The sequence below is a fragment of the Grampus griseus genome, assembly GCF_964374135.1.
Source record: "Grampus griseus genome assembly, chromosome: 9".
Lineage (NCBI taxonomy): Eukaryota > Metazoa > Chordata > Mammalia > Artiodactyla > Delphinidae > Grampus > Grampus griseus.
In genome coordinates this window covers 44,001,585-44,021,715 of record NC_139003.1, presented here as the reverse complement: position 1 = coordinate 44,021,715, position 20,131 = coordinate 44,001,585, and the positions used below count along the sequence as shown (strand labels likewise).

Here is a 20,131-nt window from a genome sequence, read left to right as displayed (position 1 = left end):
CTTCAAGGGAGTTCCACTATTTAAAGGAGAATATACAATTCTTGTTTTTCCTTTACCTTATTATGAGCCAAACTGTTCACCAATATTGTATGTTTTAGGCATGATTGAACATGGTCTCAGTGATAGTTCTCAATATAGACCCCGAAAGAGTATGTCTGAAGATGTTGGGCTTCAAGAAAGTAATCCCACTGAAGATGAGTTTATTTCTATGCCTGCTCCTGACATTTCAAATACCAACTTGGAAACTGTTGAGAAAATCATGATGAGAAACCATGGAAGAGATGCTGCCATGAAGACTGAAGAGCCTTTTTTCCAGGTAGATGATGACAGCAGTGAAGGACAGGAACCCAATGACAGCAATCAATATTTGAAACCTCCTTCTCGCCCATCTCCAGAGTCTTCAGAAAGTGACTGGGAGACCTTGGATCCTAGTGTCTTAGAGGACTCCTCCTTGAAAGAAAGAGAACAGGTGGGATCAGAACAGACAAACTCATTTCCAAAGGACTCTTTGCCCTCAGACAGTCCTCCGATTACTGTACAACCTCAAGCTAACACAGGCCAGGTAGTCCTGATACCAGGGATAATTTCTGGTTTGGAAGAGGACCAGTATGGCATGCCCCTGGCCATCTTCACAAAGGTAAGGTTTAAAATGCTTTATTAAGGCCCTTAAGGATATAACAAAATCCTTTTAGAATTTAACTTTTAGTGTTAAACACATTTTCAGTCTGAAAATTTTTCTTTGACTGTAAAATACACAGTGCTTTGGCATCTGTGACCATAGTATAAGGCTACAGAGAATTAATTCTGGGGATTTTGAGGTCACCAATCACTGTATTTGGCCTGTTTTTAATTATTCAGGTTTATCTTTGGTGGAGGAGGAGGCAGTCTTGATTACATTAAATGAATGTATATTAAAATACGACAATTCCAAAAGCTACAAAAAAGCTTAGATGGCTAACGTAAATTTTAGTACCCCTCATAGGTATAATATAGTGTTTTGGTTAACTTGCCCTAAAAAGTATTTTTTAATCTTTTTATGAAAAAACATTCAAAATGTATTTATGATTTAACTTAAACACAACGTAGTAAATCTAATTGAATCTTTGAGCCAGTATCTTATGTCCTAGGGTATCATTTCTTAATTTCAGGAATATTTTAGGGTTCTGGAAGCGACATTTGGGTTCTTTTGATTTTTCATTCTACTCAGGAGAAACTCCTTATTTTATTGCCATTCATGAATTAGTTTTCAAAATGGAGCAGAAGAAAAAAAATCCCTTTTTTTAAAAAAAAAATAAAATTTATTTATTTATTTATGGCTGCATTGGGTTTTCACTAATGTGCGCAGGCTTCCTCTAGTTGCAGCGAGCAGGGGCTATTCTTCATTGTGGTGCGTGGGTTTCTCATTGCGGTGGGTTCTCTTGCTGCGGAGCATGGGCTCTAAGCGCGCGGCCTTCGGTAGTTGTGGCAGATGGGCTTAGTTGTTCCACGCTATGTGGAATCTTCTCGGATCAGGAATCGAACCAGTGTCTCCTGTATGTTTCATTTTTTAGTCAAAAAGTATTTATTGCCTTCCTATGTGCTAGGCTTGTACTAGGTTCTAAATTCTTGCAACCATGGTCTTGCAATCTACCATGAAAGACAGATACATCTGTCCAGTAATTAGAGCAATGTTATATGATTTCCCTAAGTACCTTCCTTTATCCCTGAAGTAAAAGAAATTGGATAGTATTGACTTGAACATGTATTTCCACTATATGATAAATTCTTTCTGGGTGTATTCAGTTTTACAAATAAGTACTTGCCCCAAGTCAGTGTTGCTGAATAGTTAACAGAAAATGCTGTCTTTGTGCATTTTGTGACCTGTTAGGGGATGCTGAAATTATCTTAATTGGTTTCATGATTGAACTAATGCACATTTTCTTAAAACTGGGATTCAGGAGCCTGGGGAGAAAACTCAGGGCTCTCAAACTACTGAGTATACTCAATAGACGCAAATTGTGGGTTTTCTGAATTCATATGTGAGTGTCATGACTGCCTATACTTTTTGGAGCCCTTACTTTGCTGCTTCACCCACCCACTCTAATTTTTATCACTGTGGAGATATCAAGAGGGAGGGATTTTGTTTTTGTCTGCCAGGTTGCTGAATTAAAGCAATGTTAATGTGTTCCGTGTGCTGTTAATAAACTGTTTGGCAGAATATTCTTTTTGTGCCCATTATACCAGTACTGAATATATGATGGGCTTACCACCATCATTATGGTAAATTAAACTTTTTTTTTGGTTTTATGTTTTATTGTGTGATGATTCAAATCTAACTTGTTTCAAATACAATCAAATACAATCAAATCTAACTTGTTTCAAATACAGTCAAATACAATCAAATCTAACTTGTTTCAAATACAATCGCTGATTCTTTCATGTCAGTAGCTTTCAGATATGGAATATACTTAAAAGTCAATTGCCTTTAGGCTTTTTTTTCCTCTTGAAGATGTTAAAAATACTTGTACAGAAGAACTAGGTTAAAAAGCATATTTAAAAATATATATATTATTTATTTATTTATTTATTTATTTATGGCTGTGTTGGGTCTTCGTTGCCGCACATGGGGTTTCTTTATTTGTGGCGAGCGGGGGCTACTCTTTGTTGTGGTGTGTGGGCTTCTCATTGCAGTGGCTTCTCTTGTTGAGGAGCACGGGCTCTAGGTGCGTGGGCTCAGTAGTTGTGGCTCACGGGCTCTGGAGTGCAGGCTCAGTAGTTGTGGCACACAGGCTTAGTTGCTCTGTGGCATGTGGGATCTTCCCGGACCAGGGCTCAAACCTGTGTCCCCTGCATTGGCAGGAGGATTCTTAACCAGTGCACCACCAGGGAAGCCCACAGTTTGCAACTGTTTTAGTAAAAAAAAATATATGAAAGAATTAAAAGTATATGTAGTTGGAAACCAAAATTTTTTTCTGCCATATGTATTAAACTGCTTTATGTATTGCTTCTGAGTTTATATTTGGTTTGCTTGCTTACAGAGTATCATATTCAAATTTAGGGAACCTACAGATAACTTGTGACTAGCTAAAAAGTAATGGATGCATGTTTTTTAGTTTTATTTAAGTGTCACTATACTATTTTTTTTCCTCTCAACATTGCTTTTAGTTCATCCGTAATTTTGCATGAAGTCGTGTATTATTATTCCTCTGTAGTTTTCTGTTTTCGGCTCTTCTGTAGCTTACGAATTCTGTGGATGGACATCTACATTGTTTTCAATTTCTAGCTACTACAAATAATGCTTCTATGAAATTCTTATTTGGAAATCTTGGCTGTATACATGCAAGCATTTCTTTAGGATTCAGTACCTAGAAGTGGGAATACTGGATTACAGGGAATGGGTATGTTAGCTTTACTAGAATAATTCCAAACTGTTTTCTAAAGTGGTTGTGACAGTTTCCATTCCCATAGCAGTGGTTAAGAGTTCCCATTGTTTCACATTCTTACCAACACTTGTTATTGTCAGACTTCCTAATACTTAGCCAATCTGATAGTATCTTCTGGCTCTTAGTTTGTAATTTTTTTCAGTAGTCACTGTTGAGGTTGAGCATCTTTTCATGTTCTTCTTAACCATTTGGATTTCCCTTTGTGTAGTAATTGTTCAAAGCTTCTGGGTTGTTTCCCTTGTTGTCACTGATTTGTGGGACTTAAAGCTTTGTAGTTTTGGCTTTCACATTTTGGGTTTTATCTACCTGGAATTAATTTTTGTGTATGGTTGAGAAAGGGAGTCTTGTCTCTGTGCTTTTTGTTGTTTCATTGGTGTATCTGTCTGTCCCTGCGTCAGTCCTGCACTGTGTTAATTACCATGTATGTTGAGTCAGGCAGAGATTCCTCTCTTGCTATTGTTCTTCAAGAGTTTCTTAGCCCTTTGCATTTCCACATTAATTTTAGGATCATTAATTAATTTTAGGAGAACTTAAGTTCTCACTCACACAGGTTGAGATTTTGAGAGATTACCTTTAAACGCTAGATAAAATTTTGTAGAGAACTGACATCCCTGCAGTATGGAGACTTCCAGTTCATGAACATGCTTATCATCCCTGAACAGAGGAGAGATGAGAAAATGCCAGTTGGTCCTGATGGCATTGTAGCCCTTCCCAAGTCGCAATGGAGAAGGCACTATGCTTTTGCAGCTCTCTAGCAGATCAGCTCACAACAGGTTTGCCAGATTTACCAAGCTGAGGTGTGTTTTTTGACATTATTTTTTTTTTAGTTTTAATTGTGGTTTAAAAAAAAACAACATAAGGTTTATCTTTACCATTTTTTTAAAATTTATTTTTATTTTTTTCTTTATTCTTGGCTGCATTGGGTCTTTCTTGTGCGTGGGCTTTCTCTAGTTGCGGCGAGCGGGGGCTACTCTTCGTTGCGGTGTGTGGGCCTCTCACTATCGCGGCCTCTCCTGTTGCGGAGCACAGGCTGAGAAGTTGTGGTTCATGGGCCTAGTTGCTCCGTGGCATGTGGGATCTTCCCAGACCAGGGCTCAGACCTGTGTCCCCTGCATTAGCAGACAGATTCTCAACCACTGTGCCACCAGGGAAGCCCATCTCTACCATTTTTAAGTGCACAATTCAGTGGTGTTGTTAAGTGTATTCTCATGGTTGTACTACAGATGTCTAGAACTTTCTCATCTTGCAAAACTGAAACTCTATAACCTTTAAACCACAACTCCGCATTCTCCCCTCACCCCAGCTCTTGTCACCCATCATTGTTTCCATGAACTTGACTACTTTAAAATACCTTACATAAGTGGAATCATAATACAGCATTTATCTTTTTGGGACTGTCCTCTTTCAGTTAACATAATGTCCTCAAGGTTCATCCATGTTGTAGCATATGATAGGATTTCCTTCCTCCTCAAGGCTGAATAATACTCCATTGTACGTATATACCACATTTTCTTTATCCATTTATCCATCGATGGACGTATGGGTTGCTTCTACCTTTTGCCTATTTTGAGTAGTGTGGCTGTGAGCATAGGTGTGCAGATACCTCTTCAATTTTCTTTTTTTTTTAACCATTATATACTGCAGCTCCAAATGTGGAAGTTAAAGCATCCTAGAAAAGTGGAAAGCCATGGTGAGTTTGGCTGTAGAGGCTGCTCTATGTGAAAGTACCCAGGCTCTTGCTGCCACCAGACACTGAAGACCTTTAAAAGATTTAGGCTAAATTGACCATCATTAAAAGTAATGATGGCAAAATTTTAAGGCCATTTTGATCTACTATTTAAAATAACTTTATAAATATGTAATACTTTCACATGGTTCAATATTCAAAAGGTTCCAAAGCATCTATAATAAAAAGTCTCTCTCATTCCATACCCTGCTATTCAGTTGCTCTCTCCAGGGGCAACCAACCTTACCTATATCTTTTTTTTTTTTTTTAAGCAAAATATTCCTTGGAGATGAACTTCATCACTCGCTGCAGTGTGTTCCATCATATAGAAGAACATTTATTCATTGCCCTGTTCATGAATAGTTAGGGTTCCTGTCTTTTGCAATGATAAACAATGCTGCAATAAATAACTTTTTACAAATCTCACACATGAACAGGTCTATCTGTAGGGTAAATTACAAGAAGTAAAATGTTGGGTCAAAGAATATATATATGTATAATATTTTAGGGAAATTTTTTTTCATATTTTTAAAAAGCTTTGAACTATTGATTTTTTTTTAAAAAAACACATTCTTAGTTTTCATGCTGTTATAGACTTAGCCAAGAATTCCACTGTTGACGGTAGACTTTTCTTCTCTAACAGAGTCAATTATGAAATGCAATACTATGAGCAATTAAATCAATCTTTGTAAAAATTGGCAGTTCTGAGGGTGCCTTTATCAAGAAGGATTCTCAGGCCTAGTTGGGGGAGTAGGGTATTCTGGGGTCCATATCAAGTTTGAAAGAGCATTCAATATTGTAGTATTTATGTTTAGAAACAGGTAGTTGGGGAGCGGGGAGCCTGTTGTTTTTAATACATAGCACACAAAGTAAAGCATGACCTGTGAGCCTTGCACCAGCTGTTTGAGTGATTTGGCCTAAGGACCAGGGGTCCTTTCCACCTTTAGTCAGAGGGTGTGGGTTGAGAAGCACTGTATACTCAGTATGTCTAATGCATAGACATAGATTTATTTTTGCTGCTTCTATTAGTTGGCGTTTTATAGAGCAGAGGAAGACACTGTCAAGAAGAAGAATAAAACCAGGTTTCTAGACATATATTCCAACTTTTGGAAGTCTTCTTTCATGTTAAGTATATAACAACCAGCTGTGAGGTACAAGGCAGATGGTAGATGCATGGAAGGACCTGCAGTAGCCGAAGGGGTGTGTCCTGCCCTCCGAGAAATTCGTCTCATGAGGGAAACAAGACACTATCCAGATAACTATAGTCAGTGTTTCTTAAAAAAAGGTGAGAATAAAAAATAAATGAATGAGGGCTTCCCTGGTGGCGCAGTGGTTGAGAGTCCGCCTGCTGATGCAGGGGATGCGGGTTCGTGCCCCGGTCTGGGAAGATCCCACATGCCGTGGAGCGGCTGGGCCCGTGAGCCATGGCTGCTGGGCCTGCGCGTCCGGAGCCTGTGCTCTGCAATGGGAGAGGCCACAACAGTGAGAAGCCCGCGTACCGCAAAAAAAAAAAAATAAATAAATAAATGAATGAAACTGTCATCAGACTTGATTGAAACAAATTCAGGGTTTCAGCAAGTCCTCCCTCCTGCCTTCACATGCAGATTGTGCCACTAGTTGGAAATCTATCTTGATATAGAATCTTTCAGCAGAAATTCCATTTCCTCCTTCAGTGCATCACTCCGGTGCTAACACCTTTATTTTCAGGATATAGGCTGCTTTCTGTACACTTAACTCCCTGCTGTGGCTTGGTGGTTAAAGTATAATTTTCAGGGCAATGGTATTTTCAAATGCAATTCAAATGGAAAGTAATTAAATACACTACTGCCACTGTCATTTGTGCTTTAAACATTTAGTAGCAAGTGTCTTGAAATACTGCTGCATAATTTTAAACAATAGGACAGTAAAATAATTGCTATGCAGTGTTTGCTCTTATAATAGTACTTTGCTGGTTATGTGCAAATGCATGTGTTTTAAAATTTTACTGGAAGAACAAACAGCTTTCTACTAAACAACATACTTTTTAATGGGCTTAATACTTCATTTCCTAAATGAAAAAAAATTCGGTGTGTTAGTTACAGTGGAGGCTTTTAAGTTGAACTGAGGAACAAAGTGGTCAAGTAAGACAACCTTCATGGTAGACCATTTTGCCAAGATTGACCATTCATGCGGACCTATGGTTATTATTATTGGAATATTATTGTATTGAGTCAAAGATCAGCTGTGTTAGGAATGGTGTGGGGTTGGGGAAAGATGGGGAGTTTTTTTTCCTACTATTAGCTCTCTAGGCTTGAGGAGAGACGGGCTGTTCCATTACTTTTCTAATATTTTCTATTACTCTTGTAATTCAGGGATATCTGTGTTTGCCTTATATGGCATTGCAGCAGCATCATCTTCTCTCTGATGTCACCATTCGAGGATTTGTTGCTGGAGCTACTAACATCCTTTTTCGACAACAGAAACACCTCAGTGATGCCATTGTGGAAGTAGGTTACATATGAGTGTGGGTCCTTGACACCGCTGGTCTGTTTTCCTTCTTTCTTTTTGTTTTTCTTTTTTTTTTAATGTCTTTATTGGAGTATAGTTGCTTTACAATGGTGTGTTAGTTTCTGCTGTACAACAAAGTGAATCAGCTATATATATACATATATCCCCATTTCTCCTCCCTCTTGCATCTCCCTCCCTCCCACCCTCCCTATCCCACCCCTCTAGGTGGTCACAAAGCACCGAGCTGATCTCCCTTTGCCATGCGGCTGCTTCCCACTAGATATCTATTTTACATTTGGTAGTGTATATATGTCCATGCCACTCTCTCAATCCATCCCAGCTTACCCTTCCCCCTCCCCGTGTCCTCAAGTCCGTTCTCTACGTCTGTGTCTTTATTCCTGTCGTGCCCCTAGGTTCTTCAGAATCTTTTTTTTTTCTTTAGATTCCATGTATATGTGTTAGCATACGGTATTTGTTTTTCTCTTTCTGATTCCTTCTTTCTTAATTGGAATTTGGGGCATAGTAATAATACTAATCGTGGTAATAATTGCTTCCTTTGCCAGGCATCCTAAGCGCCTTAGGTATATGAACTGGTCTGGTTTTCATAACAACCTTTGAAATAGGCATTGTTACTGTCTGTATTACACCTGCAGAAGCTAAGGAACAGAGAGATCAGACAGCTACTAACTGGATGAGCTAGGATTCCTACCTAGGCAATCTGGTCCTACTACAGTCTCACAATTAAAATGTGTTTATCGTATAAATATTTTAAATACTTCTAGCTTGTTTAATATGCCCCAATATCAAGAGGAAGGAACTAGAGAAAAATATTTGACATCTTATTAATATATAAGAAATTTAAATAATTTGTTCAATTTTACAATTAATTTTTACAAATGCATGAGGGTGATTTTGGCCACCCTAAGGTTTTTGTAGTTTCTAACAGAAAGTACCAGAATGTGCCTCCTGGGAAAACGTTTATAATACAATAAATGAAAAATCTGGGATTCAAAGCTATATGTATCCCAATTTTGAGGGAGAAAAATACATATACTTTCCAAGGCAGGAGGATACAGATGGGAGGACCACAGAGTTTTCTCAACATTATTGGTTACATTCTAGCTCTGAAGTTGGTTGGCAAGTTCATGGGTATTTGTTTTATTATTATACTTTAAAACTAACCTGTAAGTTACATATATTTCTTTCTGTATCAAGTATTACATAATAAAAATATTCCAAAGTGTCTGTGCAATCAAAGGAAAAATTTTTAGGAATTATATTTAATTGTATTCATTTCTGTTTGTATGAAAAAGGTGACTTTAACTATACATTTCTATATTTTCCAAAATATTCAGTCAACGTGAATTACTTCTATAATTCAAGATTAAATATTTATGCATATATTTTCTAAGAACAGAAAATGAGCATTTTTAAAATAGTGAAAGAAAAAAAAACTTCAGTGTAAAAAACCTGTCTCTTTCTTAGGCTCACCTTTTGAGAACGCTGTTATTCATATTTTTTATTTCCAGCTCCAACTTGCCAGTAGTTACTCTTTAAAGTGTGGCATGGATATCTGCGTGAATGCCCAGACTCTGACTTATACCCGGGTACCCTCTAGGTAGAAGAAGCTCTGATCCAGATCCATGATCCAGAACTCAGGAAGCTGCTTAACCCAACCACTGCAGACCTAAGGTTCGCAGATTACCTAGTGAGGCATGTGACCGAGAACCGAGATGATGTCTTCCTGGATGGCACGGGCTGGGAGGGAGGTGACGAATGGATTCGAGCCCAGTTTGCAGTCTACATCCATGCACTGCTGGCCGCCACACTGCAGTTAGGTAAGGAGCTCACAGCCTCTTGCTCATTTTGTAACTCTTACGATGTTTTGAATTGCATAAGAAACAAGTTTATGAAAAATTACCTGTCACTCCCTTAGACAGACTTAACTACTCTTTGCATTTTGAGTACTTGATATCCTTCTAGACCTTTTTCTAAGCCTGTGTTTTGGATTTTAGTTTTGTGGTATTTGTGGTAGTCCTTTTACAAACATGGATCCCGTTTTTCATGTTTTTTATAACTTAGTTTTTCTTTATAATAGAAACATAAACATATTATCAAGAGAGTAAATGCAGATTTTCGTCACTTTTTACATGGCCCCTTAGTATTCCACCATATGGAAGGGTATATCAGTATTTGAGTGCTATTTATAAACACTGCTTACATGTTAAGATATATAATGGGTGAAAAGAGAAATATAAAAAATAGAAATCATTGAAAATCACATTCTGAGTGATTAGACCTTCAAATTTATCCCCCATTCTGAGAAATTTTATCCCTACTAAGTGGTTAAAATGGAACAGGCAAACATAGAATCACTGCTGAGTTAAAATTATCTCATTCCCCATGGAAAAGAATATATACAATGAGAAAATGAAGCTCTGCAATGAGCTCTCACACCATGGACACCTACCACCCTGGACACTTGGCATATATTCATTAGCTTTGGTGGTGGTGGTGTTAAAAGAGTATAGAGCTTTTGGTTTTCCTTCTTTTCAATTATCCAACTATTTCACAGTTGCTTTTTTAAAAAATGTAGTGGAATCCACATAACCTAAAATTTACCATCGTTACCATTTATGAGTGTATCGTTCCACAGTGACATTAAGTACCTTCACATTGTTGTGTTAGTAGATTTTTAAATCAACCTCACTACTGCCACCTCCCAGGTTAGTTCTTCACATAATATATATAGTTTTAAACTCAGGCTTCGGGCATGTTCTTCATTCGCTAGGAAAGCTAATGGAGCGACTCCTTATTTGCTAATGGGATTTTTTTTTTGAATGTCTGCCTCTTCTATAGCTGTAGCAGCTGAGACCCCAAAATTAAATCCTCTAACCCAGAATCATTCAGTTTATCTAGTAAGAAAACCCAAGTCTCCACCAGCCATGTAGCTTCCTCAGTAATTAATTTACTTCTTAAAAATATTTGCCCGGGTAACTGTGAGCACTGAGTAATACATAGTAGCTAACTTTTGGGGGGAACGTTTAACATGTGCAGCACCCCCTTTTTTGAGCACTTAACATCTGCTAACTCATTTCATCCTCCCAGCAATCCTAGAGGTAGATACTGTGTCATCCTCATTTTACAGAAGAGAAAGTGAGGGATAGAGAGGTTAAATAGTTTGCTCTTCCACCTGGTAAGAGGCTGAGCTGGGACTTCAGCCCAAGAAGTCTGGCTCAGGCCCAAGCTCTTAAAGGAAATTCAGGCCAATGAGCTGTTTGAGGAGTATGTTCTTAAAAGAACTTCCTTATGCTGCATACAGAACCGTGTTATGTCCTTCTCTTCCTCTCCCAGCAAAAAAAGTCACATGTTTCACCCTCAAAGCAAGCAACTTGAAGTTAACATATGAAGCAATAGCTATTTGAATCAGTCCTCAAAACCTTTTCTATCCTTCCAAGTAGAAGAAACGCTCCTCATTGAAGCTTCGCCTCGATAGTGATAAAGCCAAAAAGTTTTAAGCATTAAATATATGAAAAATCTCCTTGTTATTTTAAGTATTTCGACTGTGAAATGCATGGAAACTCAAGAGTAAGTTTCACTGAATAGTGAGGCAAAGAAAAGTAAATAGTGTCTAAAAAGAACCAATTAATGTATTCTTTCTAATTGCCTTTCTTAGAAAAATGGCATTTGTGAGAAGATGAAAAGATACCCTAATTGCCTGCTCCATGTGTAGACATCAGTATGTTTAACCCACTGTCCAGCCTATAGATTTTAATAAATAATACTATGCCTCCTTACCTTGGTAAGGAGAACTTGGAAATATTTTGGAGTTTTAAGGAACCTTAGAAAATATTTGGCTCAACCTCCTTATTTTCTAGTAAGAAAAATGAAATTCTTAGTGAGTAAGTGACTTACCAAAGGCCACATCACTTCTTAACAGGATTTCTGGAATTAGACCCAAGATTCCTAACATCTGGTAGGCTGTCTCCCCAAGAAAGCAGGGGGACAGGGAGGCTAAAGCCATTTCTTTACTGGTTTAGGTTATTAATCTTTACATCCCTGACTGACTACAGTCCAGCTCAACTTTCAAATATTTACTTGACAGATAATGAAAAGATCTTATCAGACTATGGGACGACCTTTGTTACAGCATGGAAGAACACTCACAACTACAGGGTCTGGAACAGCAACAAGCATCCAGCACTTGCAGAAATAAATCCAAAGTAAGCACATCCTCTGAAGGTTGATAGAGGTGGTTCACTTACTAAGTGTGCCCCAGCATAAAGAAAATCATATCTTTTAAAAAAAAAAAAAAGAAAAGAAAATCATATCTTAACTCTGATGATATTGTGAATATCTTCAAGAATCTCCCTGAGTAGATTTTTATAAAAAGGCTCCCAAGTACAGAGAAGCAGCTGAAAACTGCTTCCCTATTCACACTTCTTACCCACAAAGCACAAGGCATTTTGGAAGCACTAACATTTCTCCCAGCTTCCAGCGTGATTTGGAGACAAAGTCCTGGCCTGTGAGGATCCTCCTACCTCATGGTTCTTCCCTCCCTTTCGCTGGATCTCTGCCTCAGCAGAATGGTCAAACAAGACAGAACCCTTGAGGGAAATAGCACTGGTTAAAACCGAGAGGTTATTTTATTTTATTTATTTTTATTTTTTTAAACTGAGAGGTTATTTTAAAATATGAAGTGTGAACAACTAAAGTTAATATTTAAACTCCTAGATTTGCAGTCAAATCTGATGCAGTTTCCACATCAGATTCTAGATCCAACAAAATTTAATACCTGTCACAGTGCCGACTGCTGGGCAAAGACTTTATCCCATGTGAAAGACATTTAAACATGCTGGGGAGTGGGGCCATTAAGAAATAATACTATGTGAATGGCAGAGTAGCGTCTAAGGAGATCAATTAATATAATGCGTACATCTTGGCAACTTCTTTTCTAAATTAAAATATATAATTTTTTATTTACAATACAAGTATACACTGAACGTTTGTTTTCATTTGTGTTTTAAACTTTACTTCTCGGTGAGAATCTGACAAAAATCAACTTAGTACTGATTACCATATTATTTGGGAACTATGGTAAACTTAGCTCAACTGGGGATGTGATTTAAGTGGTGCTACAAATACAAAACCCAGGAATTATGTCATAGTAACTTGCAGAAGCATCTGTAAGGAAGCAGGGTTTGGGAGAACATGTCTGCCAATATTTTGTACCTATCAAGAACAATGACTAGGTTCAGGACCGATTTGGGGGAATTTAATCCTCATACTGGGCTGTAGCAGAAACCTATGTTGCCATTTGGGTGTGGTAAAAACATAGAGAATTAAAAGGCACAAGCGTTTTAATGGTATTAAATGAAAGGACTAAGAGTTCAGAGTTTTCTCCCTCACTAACCACAAGGTCTGTGTTCTAGAGAGTAATAAGGAGAAACAGATGTGAGTTTGTTTGCCTGGCGGTGCTCCTTGTGGTAGTGCTGGGGGAGTGACCGTTCGTAGTTTGGTCTCCTCCCCGGTACTCTGACCCTTAGCCTGGTCAGATCGTTACGCAGCCCCTTGCGTCTGCTGTAGTGCCTTTAACTTGAAGCAGCTCGACAGATTGTGTTGCAGGTCCATATGAGGATTAGCTGGAATGTGTTTTAAAGGAATGTAAAAACAATACTTTTAAAAATATGTAAATAAATTGCGGTTACTTAGATTGAGGAGAAAGCTGAAGAAAAGGGCCAGGAAAAAAAAAAGGTAGGGAAATTATGCAGATATGACCATCAGCAGATTTTCACCAAATTCAAAACAAGAAATGATAGTCTTCAACTGTCAGCAGGGGGTATAATTTGGAAATATTCAAAACTAAATGTAAGGTTTGAGATCTATGAAACCCTTTCTTCAACTCCTAAAGATCGGAGAAGGTAGTCCTCTGACTTCCCTTAAAAGCAGCAGGCATGTTTCATCCTTTAAGCACAGTGTTTGCAGGAATAGAGAATGATGAACTAATCTCTCAATTCTTTCCAACCGGAGACTCAGAAATCCAGAAAAAGAGGGATTGTTAACGTATGCTTAACATGGCCAATATATCAATTTGTTTTCATTTGAAAAGCCATAAATAGCATTTTGATATTTCAATAAGCGGCTACAAATTTCTCTAGGTCACTTTCTTTGTTAGACATTGACAGAGAGACCCCTGCGTATGAGATAAGAATTTGAATATTTATTGATGCCTTCTTTTATAGTGTAAAGTTGATCAGGTTGCCTGATTTTAAAAATGTCGGTGCTTGGGCCCCACCCCAGACCAGGTAACTCAGAACATTAGGGCAGCACTAACACAAACCATCCCCACCCAAGGAAAAAAGCACACCTATTTTACAAGCAAGGACATAAGCTCAGAGGGACTTACATAACTGTTAAGTGGAGAGCTGTGATCAAAGCCCTGTTTCCTATATCTCATTTGGAGCACTGCCACCCGGCTGAGTCACCCCTGCGAGGGAGGTTTCCTGATTCTTCCATGTGATAACTGTGTTGCAGCTTTATTGGTGAAATACTCATAGTCTAAACTCAAACTTTGTTTTACAGCCATCCTTTCCAAGGCCAGTATTCAGTGTCAGACATGAAGTTAAGATTCTCACAGTGAGTATTTAGGGAAAATACTAGGAACAGTCTTACGTCTGAATGTATGCCATGTGTTTCATTGCTAATTGGGAATTGTTTTTCTCCACTTCACAGACTTGTGCTTCAAATAGTAACCAAATATGTGCATAACATTCTCTAGCTCAGCAGTGTGTATGTTTCAAAGTGAAAACACTGCTGTTTCATGGAGAATGGTGTGAACTAATAGCCAGATTTGCCATTTTTGTTCTGGTGAAGTTACTTTAGCATATTGTGACTGTAGGAAGAGTTAAGCATGCATCCTTACGCCCTTACCACTTTTTGGCTCATCTGCGTATTCTTTTAGTGTTTTCTGAAGATTCACATGCTTAGAATGTTAGTAAATTAATTGATGCATAACAAATAATGCATTATTTAGCTTCTTTTCGCAGTACTGATTTGAGGGATGGTTATGGAGTGGTGAATGTATACCTGAGAAATTTTTTAAAATTGTACTTAACATTCCTCTCCTTTACTCAGTTCTGTTCAAAACAGTGAACGTGGCAAAAAACTTGGAAACGTCATGGTCACAACGAGTCGGAATGTTGTGCAAACAGGAAAAGCTGTTGGTAAGGATGTCTTGGGCAGGAACAGATTGGAATCATAACACATCTCTTCTCTATCCTCAATATGTCATTGATAAAAACATAAAGTTGTAGAGATCTGTGTATCACATAATAATGCAAGATGGTCGAATACAGAGGTTTTTGTTTTAAATTTTGGGCTTATTCATTAAAACAATTCTTGTGGCACTAGATGATGTCAAACCAAGTTTAGCAAATTTTGTCCTGTCTGTTCTGTTACCAGGATTCAAGCTTCTCTGGAGTTTTTCCTCCATTCCCTGAGCTGCCCACAGTTCTTGTTTTTTTTTTTTTTTTTTTTAAATTTATTTATTTATTTATTTTTGGCTGCACACGGGCTTTCTCTAGTTGCGGCCAGCAGGGGCTACTCTTCGTTGCAGTGCACGGGCTTCTCATTGCGGTGGCTTCTTTTTGCGGAGCACGGTGGCTTCTTGTTGCGGAGCACGGGTTCTAAGCGCACGGGCTTCAGTAGTTGTGGGTCATGGGCTCTAGAGCGCAGGCTCAGTAGTTGTGGCTCACGGGCTTAGTTGCTCCGCGGCATGTGGGATCTTCCCTAGACCAGGGCTCGAACCCATGTCCCCTGCATTGGCAGGCGGTTTCCCAACCACTGTGCCACCAGGGAAGTCCCAGCCCACAGTTCTTTATAAATAGTAGAGAGCCATAATAATAAAGTAGGCATTAGGAGTTGCCGTCTTTTAAGGTAGTATCACACAATAAAGAAGATCAGTGAAACCAACAGTTGTTTTTATGAAAAAATCAACAACATTAGTGAAACCTTTTAGACTAATAAAGAGAAAAAGAAGATACAAATTACCAGTATTGGGCATGAAAGAGGGGACACCACTGTAGATCTTACAGAAATTAAAAGGATAATAATATTGTGAATAATTTTATGCCAATTTTTCAACAACTTAGGTAAAATCTACAATTTCCTTGAAAGACTCAAATCGCCAAAACCAATGCAGTAAAGAAATAGAAAATCTGAATAGCCCTGTATCTATTAAATAAGTTGAATTAAAATTTAAAAGCTTGCCACAAGGTTTTAAATATAATCTAAACACAGATGGCTTCACTTACGAATTTTATCAAACATTTAAGGAATAATGCTACTGTTATACAAACTCTTTCAGAAAGTAGTGGTTGAGGTAATACTCCCCAACTCATTTACTTAGCCCAGTATTACCCTGATACCAAAGCCAGACAAATGGTAGCATGCTGTTGTATACACCCTTCTGTACCTTTTTTCACTTAAAATATTTTGAAGATTATTCCATACCCTTTGTAAAGAAACTTCTTGTTCCCTCTTTTCTATATTTTTAACTTTTTATTTTTATATTATTTCAAACTTAAATTGTGCAACAGTGTACAAGGAACTCCCAGTTATCTCAGATTCACTGATTATTTACATTTGGCTATGTTTGCTTTGTCATATCAGTATTGAAAATAGGACCCGTCTCCTTTCTTACCTCCTGAGAGAGCTTGGCTAACCCTTACTGAACACAACTCAAAAGCCCCAGAACTAAGTGATCTCTGCAGGGGTCCTCGTAGCTCTAACATTCTGTATATCCAGAGATAGACAGGGTGAGAGAACTACTCCACACACTCGTCTTAGAAGAGAAACACAAGGCACATAGCCCCATCACTATGGAAAAGTAGGAAAATTCTACTTCATCATAGTTATATGATGTCAGTTGGTAGTTAATTTTTAGTGATGCTGCTGATATTTAAATTCTAAGGCCTATTCTCTTCTTCCACACTCCCTTCTTCAGGAATAATGAGTATGGATGATTCAGCTTAAATAATTTCACTTTAACACGAGATAACGCTCTTAAAAACAGAACAGACCTCAGGCAGATAGAGCTCTGTGTGTCTTCATTTGATGCAACATCATTTTAGATGACAAAACCAAATTTCCCTAAGCAGCCTAACAACTCTTCCCTGCAGGTGGTTTTTAGTTATCAACTTGGATTTAGGGTACAGAGAGCTCATAGGACTTTTTCAGCTCTCCGAGTCATTCTGCTGCACAGCCAGTGCTGAGAACCACTGGTCTGGCACAGTGGGTATTGAGGAAAGAGTTTGCTCAAGATTTTCAAAATGCTTAGGAGAGCAGGGTCTTACACCCTGGCATTATCCAGGTTCCTCTTAGACATTCCCATGGTAAGGGATTATTTTGAAACTAGAAGTGTAAATGGTATTTTAGTAACTATTAACATATCGGTTGCAGTTAATTAACATTTATTAATTAACATTGGTTTTTCAGTGTCTCTTAACAAAAGTGAAGACATTTTTTCCTTTTGTTTTTCCCCTTCTTTCCATTCAGGCCAGTCAGTTGGAGGAGCTTTTTCCAGTGCAAAGACAGCCATGTCTTCATGGCTTTCTACTTTCACCAGTTCCACTCCACAGAGTCTCACTGAGCTGCCTGACGGGAAACCCTGAGCGGAGCAAGCCACCCAGAAGCTGCTGTCGCTTTCTTAGGTTTAAGCATCCCCTGTCTGTCTGCTGCTCCCAGACTGTTCCTCTTCATCGACCACAGGTCCACAGCAGGGACCAATAGGTCGAACTGTTTACAGGGACGGTTGCCCTCTGTGTAAATGAATGTCACGGGATGCTGAAAAGACGAAACCACAAGCGTAGCAGGGACGGCTTCCCAGGTTGGGGTTTAAATTGACTACTTTTATTTCAGTCTGAGCCTGATTGAAACACAGTGAACGTTCTAATGAATTCTGAGTTCTGATATTATACATTTGTTTACTTTAGAAAAGTTTTTACTTGGTGTAAATTTTGTTCTGTTGTTGCTGTTTGAATATCCAGATGGCTATTTATATGTGCTAAGATTAAGTTATATTACTATTTTAATTTCTCTAAAGTGGGCCCTAAAATGTGCTTACATTTAACAGTAAGGGGGCATATAATCCAGCCCTTCATTATTATCTTGCTGAGTTATATGAGGATTTTTTGTTTGTTGGTTTTCTACCCACAAAATACATTTATCACTTCACTTCCTCCTAGAAACCGTGGAAGTCAGAGGTGGTAGTTCTGAGGATGGAGTGTTTTGTTTTGTGCTTTTAATTTATTCTTTCCCAATCCTAAGCACTTGCTTTGAGGTGTCAAGGAGGGTCACTGTGCTTTCTTCCTTTTTCTAATTGTTCGAGTAGATGTGCAAAGAAACAGCATGGTGACGGTTATAGCGGTGTTCAAGCAGTTTAACTGAGTGTGTATTTAGGGCAAGACTTTTAAAGATCTAGGTGTTAGTTCTATTGACTGTAGTAATGTTGCAATCTTTACATGCATTTTTTAACCCAGAGTTTGTGCCTTCTATTTCTTCTTTTGAACAGTTTTCCATTGGGTGTTTACAGACTTACAGGTTTTTTCTTAGTCTTAATCTTCATAAAGCTTTTCAGGGCGCTTGGCCTTCCTACTTCCCTGATAGAAAATCCTCATGTAATCAATCTCTACCCCCTTCCAAAAGCAAGATGATCTGTAAATATTAAACAGAAATCTCATCTTGGCTCACATTTAGAAAAGCAAGAGAAGAAAACTACAGCCATGACATCAGTCATGTTTCATGAAGGACACCTGGGTTCATTTTAGACACAGGTGTGCTCACTACTGAATATTTTTACACAACTAGACCTCATGTGGCTGCCAGGCTCAGCTCTCATTTGCTTTTCAAGGGGACTTTGGCTGGGTGTTCTCAGGGAGTACTTACAGGCGACAGACTGCTTTTTCAGATACTTGGAAAATACATCATGAGTATAATCTACATTTGATATAAAGAGTATTGAGAAAATCGGGGACCTAATTAGGGAGGACGCTTGATTATATTTGATTTACCCTTTAAGAAATGTTTGTATAAAAAGCACTACTAGGGCGTGTGAAACGAAACATAGGGACATAATCTAAATATCCCTAAAATTTCCAATTTGTGTTTTAACACAAGTCCTGCACACCTAAAAGCGTACTTCCCTTTGAGTATAATAACTCAAGGTAAAGGGCTTATTGTGAGAACTGTATTAATTCCACTTCTGCTAGGAAAATTTGCTTTCTCAGGAAATACTATTTGAAGAGAAGAAAGTAGTACCAAACAAAACTTTAAAAGGTACTTTAAAGTTGCACTGAGACTAACATCTTATTTTTTCGTGAGGCCGCATTGTTGAGTAGAGTGTGATAGTGTATCGGTACGCAGTTGCTACTCTCGACCGCCAGGCTGTTCACGGCGCTAAGAGTGCTGTGAGGGGTCAGCCAGCACGCTGCTGGTTCCTCCTTTCGTTTGTATAGCTTGTATAATTGGGGTGAATTCTCATCTCTCACTATTCCAAGAAGTCCAATCCACTTTGGAATCCCACTGAAATAAAACAAGTTACATAAAGTTTAACTTTGCTTTAGTATCACTCCCTATTTTATATACACCTTAATGGAACTTTCTATTCATGTTTCTGGTTAAGAGTTCAACTCTTATTTACAGTGGTCATTTAACTGGCTTTCAACATAAAGTGAGTATTTCAGAAGATAGAACTTTTGTCATAGAAATGGTCAAAAGACCATAACTCTATTTCCTTCAGGTTCTAGAAGGTATGGGCATCTTCAGGGAGTGCAGGCTATTACGTTGCTGCTGGGGGGGCCCTGGGGCAGCCAGCACAGTTGCAGGCAGGAAGCCTGGCCCCTGGTCCCGGGAGCCTACGTGCTTCAAGTTTGGGTTCCTGGCTCCAGCCCAGCGTCCAGCCTGGAAGCAGTAGCCTCCTCTAGCCACTGGCTCTGTGAGTGGAGCCAACACTGGTGTGGCTGTCTTCGGACAACTCACTGGAAAAGGTGTGTGCTTTGCTTGGCCACAGTGTTTTTGTCTGAGGACTGAGTGCATTTATGTAGGCCCGAGGGAGCTAGGGTCAGCCAGGCTTTTTCAGAGTGTGCCAGGCAACACAGACTGCATCCATAGCTTGGTGGAGACCTCGCTCCTGTCCAGGTGACTTAAAAAGAGTGTTTGGAAAATGTCCCTGGTGTGCTTTAATTCCTGCTAGGCACTGTAATGACGACATAGGTAAAGGAAAGAGGGTTGAAGCTGACCCAAGTGTCCTGAGTTAAGTGAATAGGAAAAGTTGCCTGTCACAGTATGGCTTAGGGTTATTTTACATCTGCATTTGGCTCATATAACCAGTATGAATAGTCTATCCCCAAATCTGTTAGTGATTTACTAGCCCCCAGGCCCTAAAATACAATTTTCTTCTACTTTTTGCTTTAAGAAACACAGCAGCTGTATCTTTGGG

General features: G+C 38.6%; 1 protein-coding gene across 1 annotated transcript in view; it reads left to right on the top strand.

The window, feature by feature from the left end:
• Positions 1-17,408, top strand: part of AVL9 (AVL9 cell migration associated) — a 58,269-nt gene extending 40,861 nt beyond the window's left edge. The window contains exons 10-16 of the mRNA XM_082661447.1: positions 99-637; positions 7,500-7,634; positions 9,254-9,473; positions 11,741-11,858; positions 14,218-14,271; positions 14,770-14,858; positions 17,191-17,408. Coding sequence (XP_082517573.1) covers positions 99-637; positions 7,500-7,634; positions 9,254-9,473; positions 11,741-11,858; positions 14,218-14,271; positions 14,770-14,858; positions 17,191-17,306 — 1,271 coding nt within the window. The 3' untranslated portion in view covers positions 17,307-17,408. The remainder of the gene's footprint in view (positions 1-98; positions 638-7,499; positions 7,635-9,253; positions 9,474-11,740; positions 11,859-14,217; positions 14,272-14,769; positions 14,859-17,190) is intronic.
• Positions 17,409-20,131: the final 2,723 nt, after the last annotated feature.